Below are 12,169 nucleotides of genomic sequence, written 5' to 3' on the forward strand. Positions count from 1 at the left end.
TGCGAATTTATCTATATAAATATATCGATTCTTCGATTTCTGCATACACATATCTTGTCATTTTATACCGCGAAAGTTTTGTATTACCGATCGAAAAAACACGTAAGGGGATTATAAAACAATGTGAACGACTTGGCATCATCATTTTTTTATAACAATACAATAGGTTTAACATCATTAAATGCTTTAACCTACACAGCATTTTTCACTAACCTTTGCACTGGTGATGTATCTTATAAAAAATGAAAAATGTTTAATCAAAAATTCTTAAAAATTGCATTTGTAGAAAATATGGAATTACAAAATCTAAAAATTACTGTCTTTAATCTGTAACACATTTTTCTTTTCCTGCGGACAACTAAATATTATTAATGACATAAAGTCTAAATAAAAGATAATTGAAATGAATTTAATTGTTCAACTAAATACTGTTATGAACGTTTTCATGTGCAAAATTATACTATCGATTAGGCACATAGATGTTTTCAAGTGGTTTATATAATGATTTATAATAAAACGGAAAAATGCATTGTCCTTAAATGCTTTTAGACATATTGTACAACAAAAAAACAGCCTAATAAGCTGGATGCAGTTTACATTTCAGTGCAACGAAACAACGATATGGTGCTCTTAATAAGCAAATCGCAATTTTGGATCGTATCCAAGTTTGTCGAGGTTCGGATTACAAGCAAAATTAATCATTGGTGGTGGGCCGCACATAAGTACAAGAGTATCAGGCGATGGCGGAAACATGTGTTTTTCTATCATTTCTGCATTTATATGCCCTGTACTATAGGCCCAATTTTCACCACTGGTATCCAGTGTATACCAAACCTTGAACTTTTTTGGATAATCCCTTGCAACCTCGTCTAATTCATCTCGCAACAATATGTCTTTCTCGGTTTGATTTGCAAAAAGTAAGGAACACTCAGTTTCATCTGTGGGGTCTTTCACTATAGCGCGAACCAATTGCAGCATTGGTGTGATTCCTGTACCACCAGCTAACATTACAATCTGTAAAAAATTTTTATTTTATATCCTGAACTTTATAAGCATAAAGTATAAAGTGCGTTCACAGAGCTATGTTACCTTTTTAGCACTGTAATCTGCAGCTGGGTCCTTCCTTAGAATTTTTATGGAAAACTTTCCATGACCCTTATAGACAAGTCTACCAGATGGTCCTCTAAAATCTACTGTCTCCCCAGTTTTCAAGTTTTCTAAGAACTGTGACAGTTTTCCTCCTTCGGGGAATTTCGGATGTACATTTTTAAAGTATACCTTGAAACAAATTTCAATATTTTATGTATCAGAATTATTTGTAAACTATCAGTTACTGTTTTCCCACTTACTTTGATCACAAGATCGACAAAACCATGATCATCATCACTGGAGACTGGTGTATAAGAACGTATAACAACTTCTCCATCGATTTTTGCTGTTAAATGTATATGTTGGCCAACTGGTAATCCTAGAATATGGTCTGGTGTTGGCAACGCAAATCTAAACTTTCTTGTATCATGACTAAGTATTTCTTTCTCAATTAATGGCAGGCTATATTTAACAACTGGATCAACCAGTAAAATAGGGGATTTCTTCTTCTTATCATCACTCCAACATTTGTAGAATTTCACTGCTAGTCCTATAGCAACTATGGTTCCTATAGCAGCTAGTGCTGGCAGCACCTTAAAAAGAGCAAAAAATTGTTTTTATTTATAATGAAAGGATAATATCTAAAAACATTACAAAATAATTGAAATATAATCTAATTATCTGCAATCATATCATTTTGAAATGTATACTTATAAAACTTATTTACTATTATAATTGTTAGCTGATGATATAATTAGCCTTTGACCTAAAATATATATCATTATCTGAAATAACTTTCTAAGCAAGTTAGCAAATCAGTAATTATTAATTTCTAAATAATATCTACATATATAAATGGCAGCTACAAAAATAGAACATTTTATTTTAAGATCGTTATGAAATGCATGTATCATATTCATATGATACATAGTTTTGTTTCAACAAGACTTCAATTTTGTTCAGAATTAAAATGGTGAAGCGTGGGTTTAAGTTGTCGAATACCATTGTATATTTCTAACATGATCTAGTTTACTTTATGTGAACGTCCAAAAAAGATAATAAAAGTGCTGCATAGTTGTAAATGATAATACATTCACCTGTGAATTCGCAAAGAGGTTACTTAACATGCCGTAAGAATTCAATTTATCGACTTTTTCAGGGTCAACAATCATTCGTATTAACAATTAATTGAAGACAGAACTTAGTACGATTTTGGAAATAACTTTTTTTCGTAATTTTACATAACTCACCAGCATTCGTATGTTTGGCATCGTTAATTAAATAGCACGTGTCTAGGATATCCGCGAAATAATGCTGACAATGAGGCTAAGGTCGCAATCGTACGATGGAAGAGTGGGTATACGGAAAAAAGAAATACGTGTAAAGATCTAGTTAGCAACACTCCCGAATGTACACTGTTAATTCAGACAACTTGTATTAATGATTTTCGGCTGGTTACCGGCTGACAAGCAATTTTTATGTGCACCTCTCGAGAAATCACCGGTTTCTACATGGGGTCAGTCAGAAGACACTACCCTTTAAAATAGATCTTACTTTCCCTGATCCGGGAACAGTTCTACTATACCAGAGTATTTATAGCTATATGTATTACCGGCAGTATTACGTATGTCCAATAAATGTATTCATGCAAAACCTGAACAATTTATAGAAAAATATGTATATTTAAAAAAGTGGAATGTTTTAACCAGGTCAACATTGACTTACGATTTCATTTCGACTGTGTCATTCATTCTCAAGCGGGCATTCAAAATAATCAGCAAAAACTACATTGATTTGACAAATATGTTTAATATCTATTTTCGAATTCGTAAATGGAAAATGCGCATTAAATAATTATTACTGAGAACGTAATTAGAACCGTAATGGCCTCAATATAGTCAAGTTATGGATTAATTTATTATACACTTGAAAATTCATATATTAAATGTAGTAATCACATCAAAATGACTTCACCCATTTTAAGTTTATCTATGTCAGTGTTATCAATGAAATGTATACTTAGACTTTCAACAGGTTAACCTGTTAGAAACTAATAATAAATTAAAAGAATATATCATATAATATGCGGTTACATTAAAGAGTTACAATGATTCATATTATGTATTAATTCCTTGTAGCTGTTTAACGAAACTGTCTCATGAATTGTACTTTCAAATTGTTCAATGCATGTATTTTCATTGTAACACAATCGAAATTTCGTTTCCGGTGGTCGAAGCAATTAATCGAATACACCGAATTAGTAGCGAATTACATTCTAGTAGTTTCACATAATTTATAAGCTCACTGCTAATTGCTGTTAATTACGTAACGTTGATGAATAAATTTGTATAAATGTGTGTTTGTCCTTAGCTTTTCATTTTTTACGTACACATATAGAAATTCTATATAAAAAACAAATTACAAAAAAAATGATATATACGATATACATACATAGTGTAACAGTGATTCGTCATTATAAAATTATACGCACATGTGAGTCGTTGGATGTAGTACTGCTTGTCGGTATAGATGTAGACATGATAGTCTGTATTTACGCGGTTATTTTTACAACAATTAGGGACGTACCACTTGACAACCACTTGTTACGTCGGTCGATTCAAAAGAGTTTAATAGTATTTATTTCATGTTCAAATATAATGCTTCGAAATTTAAATAAATTAACATCGCAAAAATATCTTGAAGAACACACGGATTCGAATCTACTGCTTCTCAAGGTTTAACTTTAACTGAACGATTCTATTTGAGTATGATATTTTTCTATCGGGTGATGCAATAATTACGTGACAAGGACACGACAAGGACAAAAGATTAATCTTCCCTCCAGTTGGCTAACGAATTACAGTATATGTGCGTATATTAACATTTCAGAAAGCCCTAATCATAGTTATCTTATCTGAGATTGCGTTCAATGTGTGTACTTTCAAAATCAACAATATCAAGTGCGCAATCTCTTTGACATTCGAAGTAATTTATCATGGTAAAATTAGTAAGGAATTTCAATTCTTAAGCAAAAATCTGAAAATATTAACATTTCCTGCATAATCTGCATAATATTGGAATAAATTAAAATATCTTCTGTAACATTATAATCGAATACATTATCTCTTAAATTTTGAAAAATCTGAACATTTTGTAAAGAGATTTGGAAATGTATGTACAAAATAAAAAACATAACGAAAGAAAAACTAGCATAAATTCTACAATTTATGCTCGTTATAATATGTATAAAAACATAAATTGTATTTGATAATTCTTCATGTAACGTTTACTGTACATACATACGTTTATATATGTATTACATACAATTGTACTTACATAACATAGATTCTTTAACGTCACGTTTAGTGATCTGTCTGCTGTCACGTTCTGTACAATGTTTTCTATCTTTAACTTAGAAGGAAGCGCTGTTTGAACAGTGAGTCATCAACCAATCAGAATAAAGAGAATTTCTTCTAGCCTCCTCAATATCACAATGTATGTCTTGAATTGCACGATGTTAAAGAGGGAAATATTCTCTTCAACACTAGCGACACCTTTAGATTGACAGTCCATGTTGTCAATGTACATATGTACATTATGTCTTTTACTTAGGCAGGGCGACGATGTAGAGGTTAGGTATACAAAGTGTTGATGTAAACAGATCGGCAAGTTTGCAATATGATTATATAGTTCTGCGATCACGTTTTGCCTCATAACTTTTAATGCATTTAATTTTACACTCCAATGGCAGTTGTGCACCGTGTATTATTTACATGGTTCTATCTTCTAGTCTTTCTGGCCCTACTTAATATGAAACTTGAACAGAAAATACAATGGAACTGGTTCATAGTTTTTATCCCAATGTGGTTTTATGATCTCGTTCTTCTTGGTAACGGAGTTTTCTTTATAATTTCCCATTGCAAGAATGGACGTGTTCGTGATGTATACCGCGAAGTAAGTTACATGTCAAGAAATAAATTTGCAAGAAAAATATGCACTGTTTAGTTAACACATTTATTCAGTTTCATCAAGAAGTATTTTACTGTCAAATATCTACTATTATTTGTTGGACCTTCAATTTTCTCTTTAATCATTTATTTATATAATTAATATCTCTTGAAGAAAGTAGTGCAACTTTCCCCTTATTGCAGTACATGAACTTATAAGTGAAGCAATACATTTCATACAAATCATTTTGATGAAACTGGATGTTGGTTACATTTTATGATAGTTGAATATAGTTTCCTTTTAGGTATGGTATACAGCAGCTGTGTTTTTGAAATTAAGCGTTGAGATTTTGATATGTGTGAAATTGGAAGTATCTCAGTGGTTCCTACCGGCGAAAGTTGTCTTGGCACCATTCTGGATTCTGCTTTCAGCATTGGCAGTTTATGTGTTCGTACAGCTGATAAAGTTACATCGTTTTTGATGAAGGCCTGATCCTGGTTGATTCAGTCAATGAACAATTGCAGATTTATCTTACTCCGGTTAAACTTAATTTTATATTGCCATTAATTGTGTAAGTCGTGTTCATAATACTACATATCTGATACAGCTGATTTATAACATTTATGTCTTTGATAAATAAATTAACTATTTTGGTCATAAAAAAAGCATTAAAGACTGCTTGATTGTTTACTTACAGAAATATAATTGACAAAAAACAATAATACATTGTTATGCCTTTTATATTGAGCATGTATATTATATAATGACAAAAGGATTGAATGTATACAAATATTGCCTTGATATTGGGTTTTACCTTACATATCAGTATTCAATTGAATCAAACGAAGGAGTATATAGCATACTTTCAGATGGTATGGTAGTCACAAGATGCTAGTCTGGCTTACTATAAATACATTATTGCACAAGGATGAATAGGTCGAAGATATAAATAAGTACTGTGCGACAGTTTCATTATCAAAGCTATTCTCACTAGTTCCTAAGACTGTCATTCACAAACAGTGCTTTCTATGCTTAACATTAACTTCTAACAAGTGCGTTTAGGTATTGTAGTATAAAAACTGTGAGAGGTCGTACAGAGTTATATCCTTAGTTATGCAATATGGTTCATTGACAAGAGACTGCTGTCTGCATTCTCTATAGAGTAATTGTTCTGAAACCATCTGTCACATTTACAACAGGTCCTATGATACTGAATTTTTTATTTTAAAGGTGATCACTGCAATTAGACTATAATTGTTTTACAATAGAACAAGATGAGCTAACAGCGTAAGACACTTTGCCAGTAACATTAATGGTAGAACAAATTCAGTCGAGTCATCATCATAAAGTGCTTATGTTTTTAACAGGATATTAAGTTCCTTTAACTCAATATTTGTGTGAAAATTAAAATATTGAAAGCATAAAGTGTGTGAATAGTGATATAGTTGTACATGTTGGATTTAGAAGTGTATTTATAAAATAAAGAATTAGAAAACACGGGTTATTAAATATATATTGTAAAATAAAGTCGAAATCAATGTTTATTAACGTTTATGAAAATTAAAAATTCTTGGTTGATATTTATATTATTGACTTGTATGATCTCATTTTTCAGATGAACGTAATATTTTCCTCATTAATATTTGTATCATTATTATTACTAAAACATGGAGTTGCTGCCGGCGAGATTACGGTAACGGAAGTTCCAGCCGGTCATTTAGCTGAACTTCCGTGTTTAAGCAGCGATGATCACCATCGTTTTATGTTTTGGCAACTTACGGATGACAAGCGCATTATCGGGCCTGGAAACTTCATGGACGAAAATAAGTACAATTACGAGGTGCTAACTGGAAAGCTTTACATCAGAGTAAGTACCAACAAGTAAACATACTTTACTTTAAAAATAATATTTAATTAACCATTTCTTGGTAGGGTGTATCAACTGCTGAATCAGGTTTTTACAAATGCGTATCAAAAGGCATAGCTGATCATTCTTCCATCAATATTCACGTTGTTGAGTTAATTGTTAAGAAAGATTGGGAAGATGTGTGGGAGAACGATTTCGAGGTATATTGAAGTATTTTAGAACCGACAAAAGCTAATATATAATGTATAGCCATTATTTTAAACAACTTCTTTTTGTAGACAAACTTGTTACGTGGAATGGCTGCTGTTATGGTAGTAGTTGTTGTCATAGCAGTTGTCCTCTTTATCATCACGGCGAAAAGAAAACAAAATCGAAGATTTTTCGGTATATTTGATGAATATTTAACGGGGATGACCAGTGAATTTATTCAGGATTAAAATTATTGTCTTTATTGTTATAGATTTAGAAGAATCAAGAGAAAATTCCCCTGTAAAGTATACACCAAATACCAGCGGTCGTCCTAATGTGCCAACGCCAATAGCCGAAGAAAGTGGCATTGATAATTCAGCTCTTGATATCGACTTCCCGAGAGTGTTTAAACAAATGCAGAAATAAACAACAATTTCGTGATGCAGTATTCCCTTAAACCGAGAGCCATTGAGTGCTAACAAGGGAATACTGTGCATTGTACAAATTAACTTTTTTATAGTAGTTTATAATGAATGCATCGAACTTTTCATTGCGCTACCGCAAAGAGAAAGACGCGAATCTGTTAAGGACATAAGTCTAATTATACTATCTTCTAGATTAAAGTTACTGTATATTGTTGTATATTATACACATAAATAATTAAATTGTTTACGCAAATGTTGTACTTTATCAGATTATTATTTTAACAAGTATAAGAAAATAAATTGATCTTATTCGAACGTAGGAGACATACCACTACTGCTTCTGCGTCAGTTCATTGAGAAGTACTGCTGCTTCACGTGCAGTATTTACCATACTGTCGTTAGCTGCATCTTCTTCGTCTTCTTCATCTTCCTCTTCCTCCGGTTCTACCTCAGTCTCTAATAATCTTATTTTTCTATTGTTCTCACTTAAAACGGCAGCTACCTTTCGAGCACCGCTAATAGCTAGTCGTCTAACAGAAATACCTTGAAGCGGACGCGGCCAATTATTGCTTATGAGATCAGATAGGGTAACAGGATTTTTATCTTGGTTATTGAAAATTCGAGGATGGTTGAGTGGTAATTGCACAAGAAATGACGCCTGACTATGTTTGTTAAGGATTAACAGACTGAGATACTCCTGCGTATAGAACTGCAGATCCACCACATTACCGTCTATATAGGTTTTAGAATGCGGTTCTAAAAAAAAATTATGCTTAGTTATATACGTAAATCTTTATGTATACGTTCAGAATGCATCAACGTACCCGATCTATTATCCACGTCTATCGTACCCAATCTAAAGTTGAGCGAAACAGATGAAGTCTCTGTAGATGAAGACTCAACTTTGAACAATCGTAATATTTTGTGATCAATGTCACAAGTTGCCACTAACAAGCTATCATTGTTTGTTACAATTTGGGAAGATGTGAATGCTATAGACGGAGCCAATGAAATACTTGAGACAGTAAAATGCTCCACCAAACCTTGATAAGCCTCTCCGAAGACATTATGTATAGCGGTAATTAATTTTGCATGAGATTGTAGTAATGAAAAATTCAGATCTTGCTTCACGATAAGCGGATGGTCACGAAGGCAATGATTTTCATCGAGCATAGCTGCCCATTCGCTTCCCTCAGGAGTTAAACATGTCTGTAAATTTTCGCGTCGTAGATATTGGCCTAATTTTTCTAAATTCACACCTTTTCTACCTCCAACACCTGGCTCAGTCTTATCAAAGCCACGCAAAAATTCGGCTATGAATGTCAATTCTTGTTGACTAACTCGACTTACTTCGGGTGGTATTCTTTCGTCCGTTAGCCTTAAAATTACCACGTACAACCATCTAAAATTATAATACTTTAGTGTTAGAGACATTACCAGTAGTACTTTACTTTTACAATCTACCTAAAGAATGCTTTATAGTCCCTCATACTGTGATCTATTACTTGTTGTATTTCTGACGATTTTGCTAGAAAAGCTTCTGAAGCGTGCAGAGCATTTGTTATCACATTTTCATCTGTTAATCCCAATAGTTCATAGGACCCACCTAGTCTCACCATACCTTTCATTTCAGCCAACTGATATACCAACGCCATTCCAACACTTGTTAAGTTCTTTAAGACTAATTTCTGTAACATAATTCATTCTTTATTGTGATTTTCAACCAACGAATTTTATATTTTGTACCTGTATATTACTATAGCACATTTCAATGCTATGTCCTAGATTTTTTAAGCCTTTTTCAGTGAGATCTCGCAGTAGAAAATTTTCCAGATTTGGCGTTGGTATGCCGATCATTAAAAGTTCTAAGAAATCTGCAGCAACTCCGCCAGGTGGATTTGTTTCAGCGTATCGTGCTAGTTTTTCATCCATTTCTAAGAGAATTGTCTCCCATGCTTCAGAGATGGCCATTAATGTTCGCGAAAGGTAATCCATCAGATATTCTATGTTAGCTTGAGCTTGTGCTACCTCACATTGAAATAAAAAGTTTGTAAAGGCTTTGTTACTTTTTATAATACAAAAGCAATCAATATTGTTCAAAGAACCTTTAAGAATGCTATGTTCTGTTCCAGCAATGGACACTTTAATCTGTTGACTTTAATGCCACTGCTATCTTTCCATGTAATCCACATCGGCTTATCAGATCCACCACTGATTTCCAATATCGGACCATGACCTATTAGAATTGTGCCACAGTAGAACATTCCAAATACATACATTGTAACATTTCCATCATCCAGACCAAGCTGTAAAACATAGTGAACTATAGTAGTCATTTTTCCAATGTTTTCTAAATAGGTAATGTAGTTTCAAATAAACTTACAAAAAGTATATCTAAGGGTTGGAATAAGAATTCTTTGCGCTCAGGTTCTTGACCAAAGCTTCTATTTAAACTTGGTAAGGGTGGAAGATATTCTCCAGCTGGTAGCATACTTGCTTTGCTTCCACTTGATAAAGTATCATTTATCAGATTTGTTAGAGGTAACCATGTCATGCATGTGATCTCATTGTGAAAATTCAATTTGGTTTTATTTATAATATTTTTATTTTCTATGTCTACAAGACACACAACTTTAGAGTTCTCATAGGAAACAGCCAAAAGTTTTCCATCTGGTCTCCATGCTAAATTTACTATAGTATCGGTTTCTTCATGAGGACTTAATAGCCATGCCCTTTGCCAAGTCAGTCTATAAAGAGTAACTTCTCCTATAAGAATCACATTAAAAAATTAAATGACACGATACATAAATATATATAAGATTTAAAGGTGTTTGTAAGAATACTATTTGATATTTTAAATAATTTGTACACTAGTAAAAAAATAGTTGATATCGAGCATGTGATGTGAATTCATCATTTGTTGATTATAGAAGTTATTTAAAAAGCTTACCTTTCATATTTGCAATTGCTAGAAGATCCATTTTTGGTGACCATTGCATTTTTGTTACTTCAGCTGAAAGTTGTCGCTCTTCTAATTGTCTCATACTTCCTGCCATTTTTACTACCTTTATCCAATTGCAAAACAGAGAAATGTCTTACATATTTCACAGGTAAAGATGACAATTTCAAGGTTATGTTTTCCTGTAACGTCCTGTCCTGCTTCTTGTATGTACATATATAAATGCATGTACAATGTATGTACATAGATTCATACTATACATTACACCACGCGCTACACATGGAAATATATGTATGCGATGTGCTAGATATGTACATATTATGTACATATGTACTTTGAAATTGTGAAGAAGATATTTTCAAATAAATCAAGTTATGAACTTTTTTAACACTCAATATATTCTTTTTTTGCTTTTCATAATTATGACATAAAATACTTTTTGTCGAATTAATGGTGTTTTGAACCGGAAATGTTTATACAGCATGCAGAAGGAATGCACTGTTCAAATAAATTGTTCAACAGGAGCCAAAAGCAACTGTGCGAATTACGAAGGTGGAAATTTCAAATTAAAAATAGACGCTGCTGTTATTGTTTAAATAAAACAGAATACAATTTTGTAATCCAATAGTATATAAATGTACGTTTTCCCACGTTCTTTTCTGTTTTAACTTCTTTTATAGAGTATGTTCAGATATTATTATATGCTTTTCACATAAACGGTATTTTTATTATAAGTAAATAGATCAATATTTACATAGACATTTTATATTTTGTTATACTCTCGCTTTGTGTAAGGATGTTTTGCTCAGGTTTTGCTGAAATCATGAAGAAATACCAGAACCGAGTATAAAATTCGAGCAAGTCTGCAAGAATCGCGAATTCCTGGCGCGTCTACGGGCAAGAAAAATAAAAACTTCCGGTTTCAGATATTTTAAAAGCACTTTCTACAAACGTTTTCAGGGATCTCGAACTCGAATTTTTCAAGTATTATCTTTCGTCTCATTATCATCATTTTTAGAAGACCATTGATTGAGTAAGAGAAGAAATGGTTCCTTTCGTTCTTTGCATCTAACAGTTCCTTCGAAATTTTCGTTGTTCGTAGATAAATACTATACAAAAATGTTGCCCTTAAAAACCAGGATGACGGTCAATTGTGGTATCAACATATTAGAAGTAAATACTCCAACAATTCCTTCCACGATTTTCGATTTTGAATAAATACTTCCCGGCAAAAGTAGTACGTACTTTCAAACAAGGTACGTAACTGTTCCAAAAGGAGTGCTCTATCCGAAGATCGATCGATCACTTTCTATCTCGTCCAAGTAACTTCATCTACTACCGTCAACAATATCCGACCATCGTCTCGCTATACAAAACAATACTGGGTCACAGATCCGAAAAATTCGACGATGACGATCTTTAGAGGCCGGGTCCCGTTGACCTCGGGCACCGTTCCCCGAGAGTGAACGGTTCTCCTAGAGCCTAGGACCTAGACGAAGGTGTTCTAGAGTAGCCATCATCTCGCGAGGGCCGCGGTGAGTGTTAAAACTGGTTCACCCTAAAACCTGAATAGTCGCCGACGCCTCGGTAGTCCACGTGGTTCTCAACCGGGTGAGGTGGCCTCGTGGCGACGCTCGGCGTCCTCCAGGCGGCCGGCTCTGCGGCGGCGAGGTCGAAGGGAGTCTATTGTCG

General features: G+C 33.3%; 4 protein-coding genes across 7 annotated transcripts; 2 read left to right on the forward strand and 2 right to left on the reverse strand.

The window, feature by feature from the left end:
• Positions 1-132: 132 nt before the first annotated feature.
• LOC117221137 (NADH-cytochrome b5 reductase 3) lies at positions 133-3,876 on the reverse strand. 2 transcript variants are annotated; one of them, XM_033471836.2, is made up of 4 exons: positions 3,581-3,876; positions 1,350-1,682; positions 1,090-1,278; positions 133-1,014 (listed from the first exon to the last, which is right to left on the reverse strand). In XM_033471836.2, exons 1-4 carry the CDS (start codon positions 3,626-3,628, stop codon positions 631-633), a joined length of 954 nt encoding a protein of 317 aa, XP_033327727.1. In that variant the 5' UTR covers positions 3,629-3,876; the 3' UTR covers positions 133-630. The 2 variants fall into 2 exon arrangements, with proteins under 2 accessions (XP_033327727.1, XP_033327728.1); XM_033471837.2 differs by lacking the exon at positions 3,581-3,876 and adding an exon at positions 2,340-2,682.
• Positions 3,877-4,458: 582 nt separating this feature from the next.
• On the forward strand, positions 4,459-5,534 carry LOC117221144 (transmembrane protein 60). Its single transcript, XM_033471846.2, has 2 exons — positions 4,459-5,043; positions 5,342-5,534. The coding sequence occupies exons 1-2, from the start codon at positions 4,834-4,836 to the stop codon at positions 5,516-5,518; spliced, it is 387 nt and encodes a 128-aa protein (XP_033327737.1). The 5' UTR covers positions 4,459-4,833; the 3' UTR covers positions 5,519-5,534.
• On the forward strand, positions 5,468-7,833 carry LOC117221138 (uncharacterized). Of its 3 annotated transcripts, XM_076524487.1 has the most exons (6): positions 5,470-5,608; positions 5,735-5,909; positions 6,653-6,904; positions 6,970-7,104; positions 7,183-7,288; positions 7,365-7,833. In XM_076524487.1, exons 2-6 carry the CDS (start codon positions 5,817-5,819, stop codon positions 7,517-7,519), a joined length of 741 nt encoding a protein of 246 aa, XP_076380602.1. In that variant the 5' UTR covers positions 5,470-5,608; positions 5,735-5,816; the 3' UTR covers positions 7,520-7,833. The 3 variants fall into 3 exon arrangements, with proteins under 3 accessions (XP_033327731.1, XP_076380602.1, XP_033327730.1); XM_033471840.2 differs by lacking the exon at positions 5,735-5,909 and having other exon boundaries at positions 5,468-5,608; XM_033471839.2 differs by lacking the exons at positions 5,470-5,608; positions 5,735-5,909 and adding an exon at positions 5,939-6,267.
• On the reverse strand, positions 7,338-10,709 carry APC4 (anaphase-promoting complex subunit 4). Its single transcript, XM_033471833.2, has 8 exons — positions 10,469-10,709; positions 9,902-10,284; positions 9,624-9,824; positions 9,265-9,546; positions 8,983-9,206; positions 8,343-8,920; positions 7,848-8,274; positions 7,338-7,673 (listed from the first exon to the last, which is right to left on the reverse strand). Exons 1-7 carry the CDS (start codon positions 10,572-10,574, stop codon positions 7,850-7,852), a joined length of 2,199 nt encoding a protein of 732 aa, XP_033327724.2. The 5' UTR covers positions 10,575-10,709; the 3' UTR covers positions 7,338-7,673; positions 7,848-7,849.
• Between the last annotated feature and the right edge of the window lie 1,460 nt (positions 10,710-12,169).

This window comes from Megalopta genalis, chromosome 9 (assembly GCF_051020955.1).
Source record: "Megalopta genalis isolate 19385.01 chromosome 9, iyMegGena1_principal, whole genome shotgun sequence".
Taxonomy (NCBI): Eukaryota; Metazoa; Arthropoda; class Insecta; order Hymenoptera; family Halictidae; genus Megalopta; species Megalopta genalis.